The sequence below is a fragment of the Tympanuchus pallidicinctus genome, unplaced genomic scaffold (assembly GCF_026119805.1).
Source record: "Tympanuchus pallidicinctus isolate F22 unplaced genomic scaffold, pur_lepc_1.0 scaffold18, whole genome shotgun sequence".
NCBI lineage: Eukaryota > Metazoa > Chordata > Aves > Galliformes > Phasianidae > Tympanuchus > Tympanuchus pallidicinctus.
The window spans coordinates 6,847,121-6,863,389 of record NW_026294699.1 but is presented as its reverse complement, the minus strand read 5'-3'; the positions used below and the strand labels follow the sequence as shown (position 1 = coordinate 6,863,389).

Here is a 16,269-nt window from a genome sequence, read left to right as displayed (position 1 = left end):
GAAATTTTGGGGGAAAACGGAAGGGAAAAAAGTTACTTAAATAGATAACAGCAACTTTTCTACCTCAGAGAGAAAAATACAGAGAACAAATTAAGCTTACCCGAAAATTGGTGCTGAAGATGTGCGGATAACATCGGGACAACAGAAGAATGCACTTGACACATTTACACAGTAACTCCGGCGTATCCACATTTTCTAGAATGGACTGTAGGCTGGTCATTACAAGCTGAAAAATAAAGCAATGCTACTAGACATTTCACTTCATTAACACAGCCCATCAAACAGCTAGAATATAGAGACAGGCTTTCTGTGAGCTGCTTTGAGTTAAGCTTCTCAACACATCTGCTGGGAGGAAAACACTAAAAAGCACCACAGAGGTGGCCTCAAAAGACCCATTTCACCTGAATATTTGCTTGAGATATAACAAACAATTTTAAAGTTTAAGGACAGTTTTTCTTCAACTGTTTAGCCAAGGCCAACTTGTTCTAGGTTTATTTCTCCTGCTGAAAGCTTTTAGTTTCCATAAAACAGAAACCAAACGGAGACATAAATGCACTTGCTCTGCACCCAAAATAAGACCCTAGAACTTGAACCAAAGGATCAAGTTTGTCTGCACCCATTCTATTCTGTCTCAAATACCATAAAATTCAAACTCAACATTACAGACAGAAGGTGGCACATAAAAGCCACAGGCCAGGCTACGTGTACTGTTTGCTTGGGTTAAGTTGTCTTGCTCTCAACAAGATTCTTCACTTTGGATTTGCAATACACCCTAAGAAGCACATTTTTTGATGCCACTATCATACAAAGACTTGACATTTTCTTCTAACGAAATCAATACCAAAGAATTTCATACAAAGTCCCCTCCCATTTTTAACTGTGCTCACTTATTATGTCAACACAGAAATTACTTACCGGTCATTCTAATTTAAACATTAATTCACGCACTGCACGTCATTAATATTCCTGTTTTAACTTGTAGCCTTACCTGCATTAAAGATGAAAAGGCTTTCTTTTCTCCTACAGTCTCCAGTGCTTTGTAGGTTGCACACAAATAAAGAAGTTTAACTTCATCTTTTGTGGATAAGCTGAATTTGCTAAAAATCCATTTAAAGATTTTCTCAGCCTCATAGCTTAAAGAAGCACAAAGAAGGCCAAGACAGCAAGCTCCTTCCTGTCTCAGTTCTTGAAGCAATTTGCTACTGCATTTTGGGGGAGAAAAAAAGAAATGTGGAGTCTCCAGATGTTAAAGCACCACCAAGAACAGAGCCAACATTTTTCCAAAATAGAAAAATATATGCACAAACAAAGCTGCTTCCCTCCTGCTTATTTGCAATAATGATCAGAAGGTTGAAAAGGCAATTAATAACACATAATAAATTTTCTATGAAGTATCTCTATGAAATAAATCAGTTAAATAAAAGAATACAACATATTGGCCAATGTACTTGCAACATGTTGTTCGAGAAAGAATATTCTTAACACAGAGCTAATTTTGGGTAGCAGCACTGAACTAAACACCAAAAGGCCTACACACTCCTATGCTTCCTCTGCATTTGTTCCTACTTGCATGGAAACAAGGCAAATCAGGTTGTAAAAAACCAAAGCTCAATGGGAAAGCCAGATAAGCACAGCAACACAATACTATATCTAACCAATTAAACGTAGTGAGACAGAATTCACACCACCTACAACATAAAAGGCAAATAGATGCATTAAAATCCTCTCTGTGAAGCATGCTCTGGACAGTCTAAAAGCACTGTTGACATGCTTAAGAGTCTTAGCTGTCCTCCTGTTCCATCTTTTTAATACGTTTTGTCATATCCATGAAACATAAGTGAATTTCTTTCAACCTTTCCTTCATGCTACAGTGTTTCTATACTCAAAACAAGAAACCTAACATCATCACTATTCTTCTTTAAAACCTTTAAACTGCTTAGTTTTTCTTGCTTACCTTTCATTGAGTACATCATGAATGGCAGTCAGGATATTATCCAGTTGTTTAACTAGTACCTATAACACAGAATACATAAAAGGCATAAATATAATAATGCCACAATAACTCTGCAAACCAGGTCCTCTTCATATCCACATTAAGAACATCCCTGGCAATTATGTTTGCCAATGGGATGCTATTACAATTTCCATGGCCTCTGCAGACTAGCAGGAACTATATTAAGCAATACTGAAATATTATCCCACATGTTATATTTCATATTTATTTACAGTAACCACAAAAATACACTGGCAGCCTCCTGTCATCAGCTAGAACTAAATATAGAATGGGGCTTGACATTACATCATAGATGTGAGACTCACCATTCAGCCCATCAGTAGTGGCTACAGACCTAGGGTCCTACCTTTATCAATGTTGTGCTGCCATACTCACTTAACTGATCAGTAATAGTCTGGAGAACTAAATTCTTTGACAATGTAAACATTTGAAAAACATGCCTGATATCTGCAAAAGAGGTTATAGCAAAAGGGAAAAAGATACCCATACAATTTATAAATTGCCAGTCCATGGCAAGGGCACTGCCAAGTTACTTTTATTACTACACTTTGTTCAGCACACCTACATTTCAACCCCAAGACCAAGAAGATCCCTGTTAAACTACATTTAATGATGTACAGAACTGCAAGAGGGACAGATAGGTTAACAGCTGTACTTTATAAAATTTTATGCTCAACATTGGAGACTTGAAATCCAATTTTATTTCCATTTGCTAGTTGGGAGAAGAGAAAGTTTCCCTTGAAAGAGTTCCCTTGAACCCCTAAGAAACACTTGACAATTTTAGAGTTCAGAAACTCATTTTAAAACAAACAAATACCAAAGATCTAATGAAAAAAAGAGACTTATTTTATTCCTAACTCCACAAAAGAGGATCCACATACAAGGTGCTTTTCTTGTTTTGAGCAATGCTGAAAAACTGCGGGATCCTTTTCAAGTTTAAAGGACTTGAAATATATATTCACCACCCAGAATGTTCTATCATGTTTCTTCCAAAGAGCATGCTATGCTTCTCTTCAGATGCTTGATGAAGCTTTCATAGCTTCCTTAAGTTGCCCATATTTACCAGTATCTAATAAGGTAAAGGCCATAATTCAGATAACTGAAAAGCAAAACCCTGTTGGAAGCAATTGTTTTCACAAGACACTGCAGTTAATTTGTAATACCTACAGAGTTAAAATCTTGCACATTTCAAAAACAGATGGCAGAAGAAGCATGTATCAATTACTGAAAAATAAGGGCTGCAACTATCACATCTATGTAGAAATACAAGCATGGAAGTGAGAGGAGCATGTAAATATTGACAAATTCACTGTCTATCAAACCACAACCAAACACCAAATCTCTGCAATTCTCAATGCCAGAGATCATCCCTCTCTCCAACAGTCACTCAATGGAAGCGAAGCATTTCTTGTACCAAAGCCTTGGTGAAGCCCAGACCAAAAACATTACGCACAGACAGTTTAACAGTGATACCTCCATCTTCCCAGAAAAAAATCTGCCTAGATTTCAGCCTAGTAAATGAACACCAAACACATGCTGCCACTACAACAGCTGATTTAAAATAACCATCAACACGCCTTGGATTATCAAAAAGATCTCAAAGCCATATGAAACCTATTTACTTCAGAGTTATGAGCAACCACTGAGTGTGTCACAAACTGAGCAAAGTTATGGAGAAAATATTACAGCGTAACAGCACTGCTTACATCTCATGTCCTCTGAATTTACCCTTTATGGTACAAAGACTGAGTCAACGGCTTCGAGCAATTGTATTCCAGGTGAGATTCAGATTAAAGTGCAAATTACTAAGAGACTTGTTATAACAAGACTCCATAAACGTAAGCCATGGAAATAAAACATTTAACTACTGCCACTCTTCCTCTCAAGAGAGCCATCCTTCCAAAAACCTCCTGTCACATTTACTCCAAAGGATCAGACTATCTCTTCTTCCTTGCCCAGCACACAGGGAGCTATTGAAGGAAACACTGATAGCCATCTGAGGATACTACGCAATGCACATGGGGATAAAAGGCTCCTGGATAAGACATCATGTACTTATGCCATAATTTAGTATTTGTATATGCTTAGCCAGAAAGCTTAGTAGCTTTAAAATGAGCTACACAGACAACTGTAAAAATAAACGCACGTTTTTCATTTAAAATACAGAAATAGTTATTGAACAAGATGAAAACATGTTTGCTTTGCTTTTTCCTTATTTCTTTGCTAAAGGAACTGAAGGATGTTTAAAAAAAAAAAAAAGTCAAAAAACAAGTGAATGCCATATTTATATGCACAACTCAGTAATCAAGCAGTGGAAAACTTCCTGAATGATGGAGAAAGAACTGAAAATCCAGAACCACACTTTCCTTTTTGTAGATAAGATATACTCCCCAGACAGATTTCAATACCAATTTTTTTTTTTTTTTTAAAGGTAGTTTTATGAAGAGAAAAATGTTCCAGTGCTACAGAAAAGTAACAACTACAAAACAAACCTACCAGTTTGTTTTCTGGTTGCTGAATGAATTCTTTCAGTTGCTTTACAGTAGCCAGTCTTCGGTCTCTGTCGTCTTCCCGAGTAATCCTCCGAAGAAGATTTGACAGTCGAGACTCATCAGAATAAGACAACGATCGCTCTGAAAAAAAAAAGACCATTATTTCTTCTCTCTACAATGTTTTATCAGTAAGATACATAGCCTGAAATAGGCATTTGCATACTCAGAAAGTCTTAATAGTAATTTGTGGAAAAAAGTTAAGAATAAACATCCTGATATGGAGAAAACACAGAATCCAATTCAGCTACCAAAATATCTTACGCCTTCCAGTGGTCTGGCCAGCATCTGGATAGAACCCTTCCACTACTAAGCAACACTTGGTTTTACTTTTAAACATAATCCTCAATTGCTTCCTCTTATATTTAAGAGAAAATACACGTATTATTATTTATTTTTAATTAAAAGCTTTGACACGAGGTTAACTAAGATTTGTGACTGAATGTATGAACAAAACAGTTCAACAAATGATATTTAAACAAAACCTTTTGTAAAAAAAGCAACTTGTTTCTTGAAGGAAAGAGCCAGATTTAAGCTCAAGAAAGCTGTCATTTTGGCAGAAGAACAATTACAGTTAGCCTAATAGCTATCAAAGTTCTGCTTTGAAAAAGAAAAGAGGTACACCTGTTCTGTTAGGAACATACCTATTTCCTGAATTTTGAAATAGAGTATAAATAAAATCAGCTTTGAGAACCTGTTTTTTGCCATGCATTATTTTCAGAAATGAACTCTGAAGACACCTGACATTCTGAAAGATTGGGGAGGCTTAGCAAACATTAAAATAGCAAGAAGAATCAAATACACTTTTTCTTCCTAGCTAGAACATCCACACAAGACACGATGACAAGTAATGAGAAGAGCCTGCTTCAACATGTTACTGATTTCATCAAAGACTAAAGGCTATTTAAGAAGAATTGAGTTTCTTTTCCCTTGCTTTATCTGGAAACTGCAGTCTCCAATAGAGGAGGAAAAGCCATGTCTGCTGAGAAACATACAAGCAATGATGACCAGCAAAAGCATTTCTGAAGCTGTATTTGAGTGACTGACGCTGCCAGCCTAAGAACTGCAGTATATGCACTATATCTGCTTGTCTCTGAGGATCTCCTTTTATTTCTGACCAGAATTTAGCTACCAACTGTAGCTGAATCCTTGCCTGCCAATGGTCAATACATAGCCAAACTTCAGAAGAAGGGACTTGGTACAGTGAGCCATCTGGGGAAAAGAAATATCTGATCAGACCTGAAAAAGGAAGAAAGGGACTACAGGAATTATACAGCCTGCCCTTAGGGGTACCATGCCTGCCTTTTTTTTTTTTTAAAGCTTGGGCAGTGGTAGGTGGTCAGTAATCCCCTAGGGAATAAAATGCTTTTGGAAAGCTCAAACGGAATTGTTTGAAAACAAAACATGCATGGTTTGGTTAGGATGGAAATTAATACAGACTATAGTACACACATACTAAAATGTACAACTGCTATTCATGAATAATTCCATGGGAACACTCAACTAGGAAAGCCTCTTGTTATATATTACTGAATGCATCTTAAAGACTAAGCTGAACAAGACGTAGAAATTTTTCTCTTCTACACTGTCCACAAACAAAGCCTCTCAAAAGAAAGATATAAACCTGTCCTTGAACAATTCAAGGCATCAACAGCCCCTTAACACAATCCACTACCAGATAACAGATGTGCCTCCTGATTAAGAGAAACGTCTGTTCTACAATATCCCTTCAGCTTCACTCTGCTGAGCACTGCCTGGACCCCAGCAGTCACCTGCCTGTCTGTGCTGATCCCTGCTGCTCAGCTGGAAACCACACAGGCATCAGCTGGGTTGGGTCACCAGACACTGCGCTTAAAGGGCAAAACAGGATGCAGTCATTTGGAAAATACTGGACGTTATTATTTCTAAGTAAGTTTTTATAAATAGATTCTCTATCTTTGGAAGGTAACCTCTGTCCCTTAAAAGAAAAGTGTCACTGGGCTCCTCAGTTTCAAAAGAAAAGAACAGTGAACAGACTCGAAGTGGTTTCATTTTCTTGAACCCTTGAATTCACATCCTACAGCTTTTGAGTGTTGTCTTCTCTGTGTTTAATTTTATTTGTAATCTCTTTGTGGTAAACAGTAATTTATTTTGAAAACATGGCTGTGCTGTTCTACATACCAAACAAATCCTAAAACTAGAACTCCACAAACAAAACCACCAAGGTGCTATGAGACAGGCTTCCACTGCTACTGGAACAAGACATACTGTTCAAATCTCTCTACTTAAAAGCAGCTTTGTTCTTATCAATTAATACCTCATAAACACTAACGCTAGTCCCTAAGACAGTGAGCATTAGCTGTCTGCTGAGTCACAACGATAAAGTAATAAAAAAATAATTAGAAGAGTAAAATAACTCTCAGCATGACTGAAACTATGCTAATCAGAGCACTAATTAAGGCACGTATAAGACTTCAACTTTGTGGAAAATCAGCAGGCTGTCAGCCATATGTGAACTCACAAAAGAAAACTACTTTTAAAATTGCTAACTGCACATGCATAGCAGAGAAGAAAAAATACATATATTTTAAAAGACCCTGTTGCAGCATAACCCTGGTGTGTGTTACGGAAGCTTCCAAAAAATCTTAGTGACATACTGAAATGTACAAGAATGGTGAGAGCTCCCCAGTTAACAAGGAGACTCAAGATCTGCCACCTGGAGAAGGATAAATTATGTACAAGCATACACATCGCAGGCTGTGACTGCAGTCATTCCAGATTCCCAATGTTTTGTTGGCTGCAGAGGTGCTCACACACCTACAACAGTCTGAACTTTCTGTGAGTACTAACAGAAGACTGCCTCCTAACTGCACCTAAAAGCACTATTTATGTTGAGTTCTCCATTAAACAATCCTTTGTTGCCCCTGCACAGACATGACTTAATACATGAAAAAACACTGAAAATTTTTTTATATCAAAGCACCAGAAAGGGATTATAAAAATCAGTTTAACTCCTCCCAAAGATCAGATTTTTGCATCAGACACATTGCTACCTGCAATTCAGCTCCACCACTTGCAAAGCACACTGAATGCTCCTTTTTTACCTTGTCCTCTCTAAAACATAAAATCCTGAGGAGAAAGACTACATTTCTATATATTTATAAAGGGCCTCTTATAAACTAGTCATAGATTTGACAGTGACTCAGCTACCACTTAGTTTAGGTGATGCAATAAATGACAGCACTTAGTCATAATAAAGTCGCTATTTCCATTCCAATGTCCTTGCAACAGCCTTTTTTTTTAAAAAAAAAAAAAACAAAAAAACACTATTTAAGCCCAATCAGCAGGAAAAGTGAGTCCTTCATTCTCAAATAAAATGCACGCCTAGCATTCTTTCACCCTCTTGCAACTCCTGATTTCCTCCTGCTGCACCTCACATGACTGTGCCCACATTCTTACCGTGCCTCCAGTTCCTCCCTGGCATCTACCTGCAGCTGAGCAAGAGGCAGCACGAACATGGCTGGTTCAGAGCACATATCTGACTAATCACCTGCTACAATGACTGTTGACCCGCAGGCCAGTGCAAACAGATAACGGCTGAGCTCACCGTTACACGTTTTCCCACGCTCAGGACTCCTTCTTAGCAACTTTTTACTCAGGCATTAATTTTCAACGACTCTCAGAGCAGATTCACTTCTTTGGAGCCATTCCATAGCAAACTTCTTTTGATATTCTGAACACAAGCCGTGGCCAGAAGAGATCCCCTAACTGAAAATCCATGAGACCCTTACCCTGTGATTTCCTCATGTCTTTTGTGGCTAAAGCACGATTCCCATGCGGAACACTGGTAAAATCAGGATTGGTCACATTGTTAACTCTCAGCTCTTGCCCCAACGACTTCCGACCATAAGTATTTTCCCCAGATCCTCCATTGACACTGTAGCCACCTGTGGAAAAAGCAAGGTGAGATCAACACAAGCTGCATTCAGTAGAACAGCATATTAGGAGTTACTCAAATCACGTGCAAATCAACAGCTCAAACCTCTACCACCTTTCTTCTACATGCAAGTGTTTTGTTAAATCCAGTAAGGTTCCAGGGCACGAGTTCAGAATCTGCTCATTCTTTTTCTGAAGCACATATAAAAGTTCGTTGCAATAGAAGGGTTGTTTTTTTTTTTTAAATGCTAATTGTTGTATTTCAGGCTTTATTTATATTTTTTTCTTGTATTTTACAAGGCTTTTCACATCAACCTACCATCAAACACAGCTCAATGCATTCACTTATTCAATCTTCATCACACAAATCAAATTTCAACACTGTTTTTATTATAAACTCATAACACAAGATTCAAAAAGCACCCAAGAGAAAGCTCTGAATAAGCGATGGATTATTTAAACTATGACACACGAATCGAACAACTCTCCCTAAACATACAGCAGTCAGCATTTTTTTACATGTTAATATTGCACAACCTTTAATTAAATGCAATCCTACACTCTCCCACTTGAGAACGACATGGTACATCTTCAGTAGCAGTACAAAACAGAAATAAAAAGGTCGTTTTAAGTAGGGCAATCATTTCTACTCTGAGACCCCTCATTTTACTCCTAGAGTATTTGCACACTCAAATGAGGAAGCCAAAGGTTTTTTCCAGGCTGCCCCACCGCTAAGGGCAGCTCCTTCCTCTGCAGTACCATGCAGAAATGAAACTGACAGCTATGTACATTCCCAGTATGCTGAAGCCCTCCTGGAAGTCCACCTGCCCAATCACCTTTCTGGCCCGGTCACCTTTCTGAGCTTCTCTCTTTGCTTGAGACAGCAATGGCTCAGCTAAAAAGGTGAAACCTGGAGCAATGAAGGATATGCAAGGCTTCCTTCAGAAAAGGCATTTCCACAGTTTTACCTGCACCAGTACATAAAAGTCAGACTGGGGGAAAGGAGAGGTGCTTCTGTACACGAGGAGGGAACCTCCTGAGACTGCAGCATAAGTGAAAAGCTTCCAAACCTCACAGTCAGTTAGTAGATATAAAATGTTATTCATCTCAAATACAAAACTTTGGATAAAAAGAAGCTGTGAACTGCCAGGAGAAGTCTGTGCAATTTTACACACAGGACTACTGTGCCATTACAAAAATGCCAATCAGATCCTTAAGGTCCCTTCCAACTCAAGCCGTTCCATGATTCCATGAAAAACTCCTAATCAGAATCTCATCTGTAATTAGTTAATTACAGCTACAGCAAAGATAATTTATGCACATTTTGACTTACAACATAAAACCATGTTTTTAAACAAAGCAGCACATCTCCTTCCTTCAGGTCAATTTGCCATAACAAATCATCATAGTTCTATGAAGGAACTTACTAACAATATTTATGACTGAAGAGAAGTATATCACTAAAATGTAAAGCAACAAGAGGTTAATTTAACTGAGGGTGTCAGAATCATGCATTCAGACCACAGACATCAGCTATCACAAACACATGCTGTCACATACAGCTGGACTTTGGTGTTACTTCACATACTTGAATGCACACAAAAACCTCATCAGGTTTTGGTTGCTTGCAAAGGCACTGGTATGTGCTCCAGCATTTCTGACATTATCTGACATGACTTCAACACGAGCCCTGCATTATCCCACTTGACATACATATGGTACATCTTTGGTAACAACACCAAGCACAGCACTGCCGTCATTTTGAGCCAATGAAGACCAGCAGGGCAAGTTTTCAGGCATTAAGGCTGTAAATATTACATAATTCTCTTCAGTTACCTGCTGCTCTCAAAAGACTTGAAAATTCTAATATATACAAATTCTGACTCATTTATATTAAAATATCAAATCTGAGAGCAAATAAGAACAAGCTCAGCTATGTCACCATTATTAATTGTAGCAGAAATGTACAGATACCACAGCATGAACACTAGCGTAGGTTTTTGTGTTTGTTTTTGTTTTTTTGTGTTTTTTTTTTCCCCCTTCAGTAACACAGAGTAACAAACCAGAAAGCAGAAAATGCAGAGATGGGGAGCATTAATCTATGAATACAAACCTCAGGAAGCCTTGGATTTAAATTTAAAAACTGAAGTCTGCAAACTTACCTGTCTCATTTCAGAATGTAAAGTAGAGAAGGGGAGATAGCTAGCTGCAGACTTTCACCATCTAATGGGAAAGTTTGTTTTAAAAAAAGAAAAAAAAAAAAGACCAACTAATCTCAGAGATGGAAAAAGGACAGGAATTAACAGTGACAAGTTGCAGCAAGGGAAATTTGAACTGCATGCAAGAAAACAATCCTTAACCAGGAGAGTGCTAAAGCAGTGAACAGGCTGCTAGGGGAGGTGCATAACTGTAGCCCAGGTGGTTTTCAGAAAGGAACTTCCAGAAATGGTGAACTTGGAAGTCATTTGTGCTATCAACATCAGAAACTGGAAAAAAGAAACCTCTCAAGGATTCCAGGTGCTTGTGACTATGGTCATCCAGGACAGGGAAGCTACAAGTTCTTTAAACAAAAGTTCCCCGCTGGCAGACTCCAACGCTGTACCCGAAGAATCTCAAGCAAGAAAAACAAAATAACACAGATGTGAAACTCACCTGTAAGCTTACAAACTTCTTAAAATACAAAAGTGAACAAGGAATACAAGGAATTTGGTTTTGCACATCTCTTTTCAAGCCACAACTGAACAAAACTGCTGAGTCAAAGTGCTGAGCTCGCAGAGACACGTCCTGTAAGACACAGTACTTGAGGGAGTGACAGGTACATTCCTCCTCTCCAAGAGCTGCTTTCCAGTAAATTCAGAAAAACTTCCTTGCTGACTTGTATGCAACTTGCTGTTTCACTATACCAGCACAAGGTATTTAAGAATAATCCAGTAGATTTGAAACACACTAGATCCCTCCATGTTAGTTTCACTGTCAGCATATCTGCTATCTGCTTTCTAGTAAGGCCATCAGTTCATCAACTTTTACAGCATGAAGATAAGCAAAAACTTGACTCATGCTCCTTTCTCCTATGAACAGCACTCACTACTTGCACAAAGTAAATCTGCGTCAGTGCACCCAGCTGTAGTGCCCCAGGACGTGGTGTGTAACTGCGTACAGAAAGATACAAGATAGAAAAGAAGAGGGAGTGCAAATGCTTTTGAGGTTCCACACTAATATCACTGGAATTCTGCAAGCAGAAAATCCTCATATTTCAGCTCTGTATTTAGAAATTAGAGAGTTGAGATTACAAGTTTTTCTTTCATAATGAATACCATTTTGAAATGTCAGCTGTCTTCTAGATGAAGTATTTCCATTCTCCCCACACCCTCAGAAAAGAAAAAAAAAAAAAGCAACACAACTCTGCAATAATACAACCCATACATTGTGCAATCCATGTGAAGTCAGACTAAAGCAAAGAAAAGCAGAAATTTCCCTTAATGACAAAAGACAGATTTGATTCCCTAAGATTCCAGTTTGCCACAGTAAAGCCACAGGAGATGCTCTGAGCAGTGGTCCCTTGACCCAGGCAGGCCATTTCCAACCCCAGAAGCACCAAGCACTATGTAGGAAGAAATTACAACACATCCAAAATACTATTCTTCAGGAAAACTGTTAATGCATTAAGTTTTTCCTTGCATTTTTCCCTTAAAGCAACTACATATTTTCTCACTGCTCATATCAACCACAGCTTTTTTTTTTGATCCCAGATAAATCCCTTACCATAGTGATACTGTGGCAATAAGCTGCACTGGTTCAGTTTTTTTTTTTCCTTTTTTTGTTTTGTTTTTTTAAAGTTTCTCAAGCATTTTGAGTATACTGCCTTTCTTGGAACGTTTCCTCAAAATTTATACATGAAACAGCAATCTGAATACCTTTGTCTTCATTCTGTATGTCAGTGTGGACTCTGATATCATCGTGTCTTTGTCGAGACACCACAGCTGAATTTGAGGGTTGTAATCCATAGGAGGCAGAATTGCCCCGATCTCTGGATGAGGAGTATTTTAAATTGTCCTGGTCAGCTGATGCACTGTCAGTTCTATAAAGAGAAAAATATTTTTTTAATGTAGGAGTATAACATCAGTGGGATTCACATTCACTTACAAACGCAACATACTTAAATAACAATCCCAAATGTATTTCCCTGTGCTAAAACGTGCCCGTTTAACCTAACTCTTTAGGAAGTGACCTCAAATTCATATTGGAATTAGAATTGATTATCACAACAGCATGCAAAGGAAACATTCCAGTATCAATACTTTGTGTCAAAGGTTCCCAAGTATTTCAGTTAGATGCCTATATGAGATAGGAGCACAAACTCCCTCCACAAGTAACAAACAAAAGAGTGAGGTATAGATATGTCTCACAGCTAGGCTTTCACACTGTGCACTGCCATCACTAATCCACACATTAACATTTACATAATATGCTCTGGGCCCCTGAGCAACACAGGACTGGTTATTAGATGGAGGTGTTAATGGCACATAACTAATAATTATTAGTTATATAATTATAACTATATAAACATATTTATATAAATAAATAAATTATCTATAAAAAATAGATAATAATCGATACTGGAAAAGCATGTTAACTTTTTGCAAAAAAAAAAAAAGCTGCAAAACAAGAACATAGGCTTTACTACAGAAAAAAGATGAAATGTAAATTAAGAGCTGTTATCCTTTAGAACAGTGCTTGCAGGCAGGTGATTTTTATATAAATCTACATGAAGTTTGGACCACTCTTTTCAGAAAGGTGATTTATAGCTCAGAATAAACTTGTAAGGAACAAGGTGAGAGCTGTCATGCCTGCTCTCACTGGACACACCAAGTGATGTGGGTTTTAAAAACAGTTACTTCAATGTATTATATTCAGATGCATGAGATTCCAGAATTTAATTCAACTCATGACTATAAGTTTATTTCTTACAAGCAACACCAGAAACTCTACACAAGAACCAGTAAAATCACAGCCATCCCAAAGCAAGAACTGGGAGAATGCTGTACATCCCAGCTGCAACTGCCATCTCACCACTGAAGTTACTCACAGAGGGCTTCGTTAAATCTAATTCTCAAGTTGTGGACAGCTCATATAAGTGTTGACCAAAAAGCAGGATGTATGATTTATTTTCATTCCTGTGAATTAACCACAATCTGCATATGGAGAAACGCCACATGTTCTTGGGAAAAAGCTATTTCATTTTTACTTCTAAGAAGAACACTGTATTGGAGCCAGCAGCCAAACTCAGGGAAAAGGAGTCAAATACATCGCAAGGCCAACAGGGAACAATAACAATCTCAGCCAAAGGTTTCTGGGGAGTGGGTGGCACCCAATCTGCCCCCGGGGCTTGCTGTCTTCAGATACAGCTTCTCCTCAGCACAAGTGAAGGAGACAGCATGGCAGTTCATGTGTGTAAATACAACAGAAACCTCCCATGTATTTTAATCCTGTAAGAACGTTAAAAGACAACCTACTACCAACTAGGAATAAGATTCAAAAGAAGGAAATGCTACTCTAGCCCTTTGATCTGAAGCATCAAGTTTAGATCTCAGCTAAAACTTCAACAGGGAAAAAGCTGTCGATGGGTTTTCCTGGAAGGTACACGTGCCTTTGGCCCTGTAAGCCAATGCACCTCTGGATACAGATAGTATGACTCTTGAGGAAGCATATACTGGGGCAGCACAGCACTGCTATGTGGAACAGGGGGCCACAGCCAGGTGAATCCCACTGGGAGCCTCTGTTCAGGGCTGGGATCACACAGATGTCACTGGACCTGCAGCACTCACTGCAGTTACACTGACCAACAACACTCAGCACTGTTTCCTCAGTGGTATGGACTTCAACCCCACTCACACCACATTCCAACTTCCCTGTCAGTTCCACAGCTCCCAGCTCTCCCTGCCCAATGGGCTTCCGTTTATGAGAGGATTCAAGCTGGATTTACCTTTCAACGAAACAGGCTGACAGAACTGTGCTGTGGCTGTACCATCCACCAGTGTCCAGCATGAAGCCTGCAGTTCTGAAGTCTGAGCACGGGCTGATTAAACACACAATTTTTAGGATTTCATATCCCAACCAATGGAAGGACTACACATGTTCTCAGAACAGCCTGTCAGCATTTTGTAAGATTTTCCATTGTGGTGTGGTGCACCAGCCTATTGTTTCCCTGGGAAGAACTCCACACTTGGTTAGCTCTGCCTTTGGGGACAGCTTTCTGCAAGCTCACAGTGCACAGCTCATCAACCAGCTAAAGGTGAGCAAGATTTTATTTAAAATGTGCCATTTTCCTGTGCATCGCAAGACAGCAGTTCCCAATGAAGACATTTTCCCCACTACAGTAAGCCTGCAGTTTAAATAACCAGCAGCTTCTGCCCTTTCTTTACCATGTAAAGAAAAAAAAATAACACTCCTCAGAAAGATACTGCTTTCTAGAGAACCCAATTCCATTACCCAACCATTCATTCAAAGACCACTTTATCAGATACATACATTGACATCACCACAGAAGTGAAGACATGCCAAGTATGAAGGCAACCATTGTACAGCACTAGCAACAAGTGAACCGAAGGACAAAAACGTGACATCAGGTAAAGTTCAGAGGAGGTTCAGGCTGTCTATTAGGAACTATTTCTTCATTGAAAGAGTGGTCGGGCACCTGCACAGGCTGACCAGGGTGGTGGCAGAGTCACTGTGGTTGGTTTTTTTGTTTTTTGTTTTTGCTTTTTACCTGCCTAAATACACTGAAATGGCTGCTACAGTTCCTTCAAGAAGGTTATGGAACTTTTTTGTTTGTTTCAAGGACATAAAAGAGGAAACCTACACATTATAATTGGAAAAGTCCACCCCTCCTATCAAACATATTGGCAAGATTTGACTACAGCAATTTGTGAGACTGAAGGAAGCACGGCTGAGAACAATTTGCTTTAAAAAAGTCTTTTTATGGAATCTGAAAATAGGTCAATCAAATATATTGTTTCTCTGGTTACATGGAAACCTTCAGAACTTTTGTCCGAGAATCCTGTTACAGACAATCTGGCATACTATTCGTTATCTGTGACTCTGTCAGGAGACTATACCATATGGGTATTATTTTGAGATAGAATAATTAAGCGTTTTTTATCTGGTTTTATTTCCAACTACAGGCTCAACATGGGTGTCTTACTCTGTACACACATACTGTGGCTGTTATCAAGTAAGCTGGTCAGTTTTCCTTGATCATTTGCTCTATTTGCCAAGTTTATTTTTACTATCATGCATATCAATTCTTCACTATTTAAAATGTTTATCCACTTAAAACAGAGCAACCGTACCGCTCAAATTAACAGCTTCATAGAGCGAGGACAACCCTCCTCCATTCTGCACTATGCCCTCTTGCCATTTTTTTTTTTTAGCACTGCTTAAGGCACCAAGATGAGCCCCCAGCCTGGCTGAGCACACTGCCTGCACTGAGAGCTCAGCAAAGATGTCAATGTCTGCATCTGCCTCTCCTGTAGTAACATGGTGCTAACAACTCTTCTTTCCTGCTGCACTTCTGCCACCTTTGCTGCTGGACAGCACCCACAGCCCTGCTCAGGTCCCTCAGCTCCGCAGAGCTCATTCCTTGCACAGAGCTCACCCGTGCCCTCCTACAATGGACATCAGGAGAGAACGGCAGAGAGACCTATCCTGTATGTGCATTCTTTTCATGTTTTCCCATAGGCCACTCGATAGCCATGTTTGGGTGTAGCTGATCACCACAGCTCTGGGATGGCT

The 16,269-nt window shown here is 39.0% G+C and overlaps 1 protein-coding gene across 1 annotated transcript in view; it reads right to left on the bottom strand.

The window, feature by feature from the left end:
- Positions 1 to 16,269, bottom strand: part of SMG1 (SMG1 nonsense mediated mRNA decay associated PI3K related kinase) — a 61,206-nt gene that overhangs the window by 41,193 nt on the left and 3,744 nt on the right. The window contains exons 2-7 of the mRNA XM_052679651.1: positions 12,393 to 12,556; positions 8,334 to 8,489; positions 4,511 to 4,647; positions 1,955 to 2,013; positions 989 to 1,202; positions 101 to 226 (exon numbers count right to left, since the gene is read on the bottom strand). Of these exons, the coding sequence (XP_052535611.1) occupies positions 101 to 226; positions 989 to 1,202; positions 1,955 to 2,013; positions 4,511 to 4,647; positions 8,334 to 8,489; positions 12,393 to 12,556 (856 nt within the window). The remainder of the gene's footprint in view (positions 1 to 100; positions 227 to 988; positions 1,203 to 1,954; positions 2,014 to 4,510; positions 4,648 to 8,333; positions 8,490 to 12,392; positions 12,557 to 16,269) is intronic.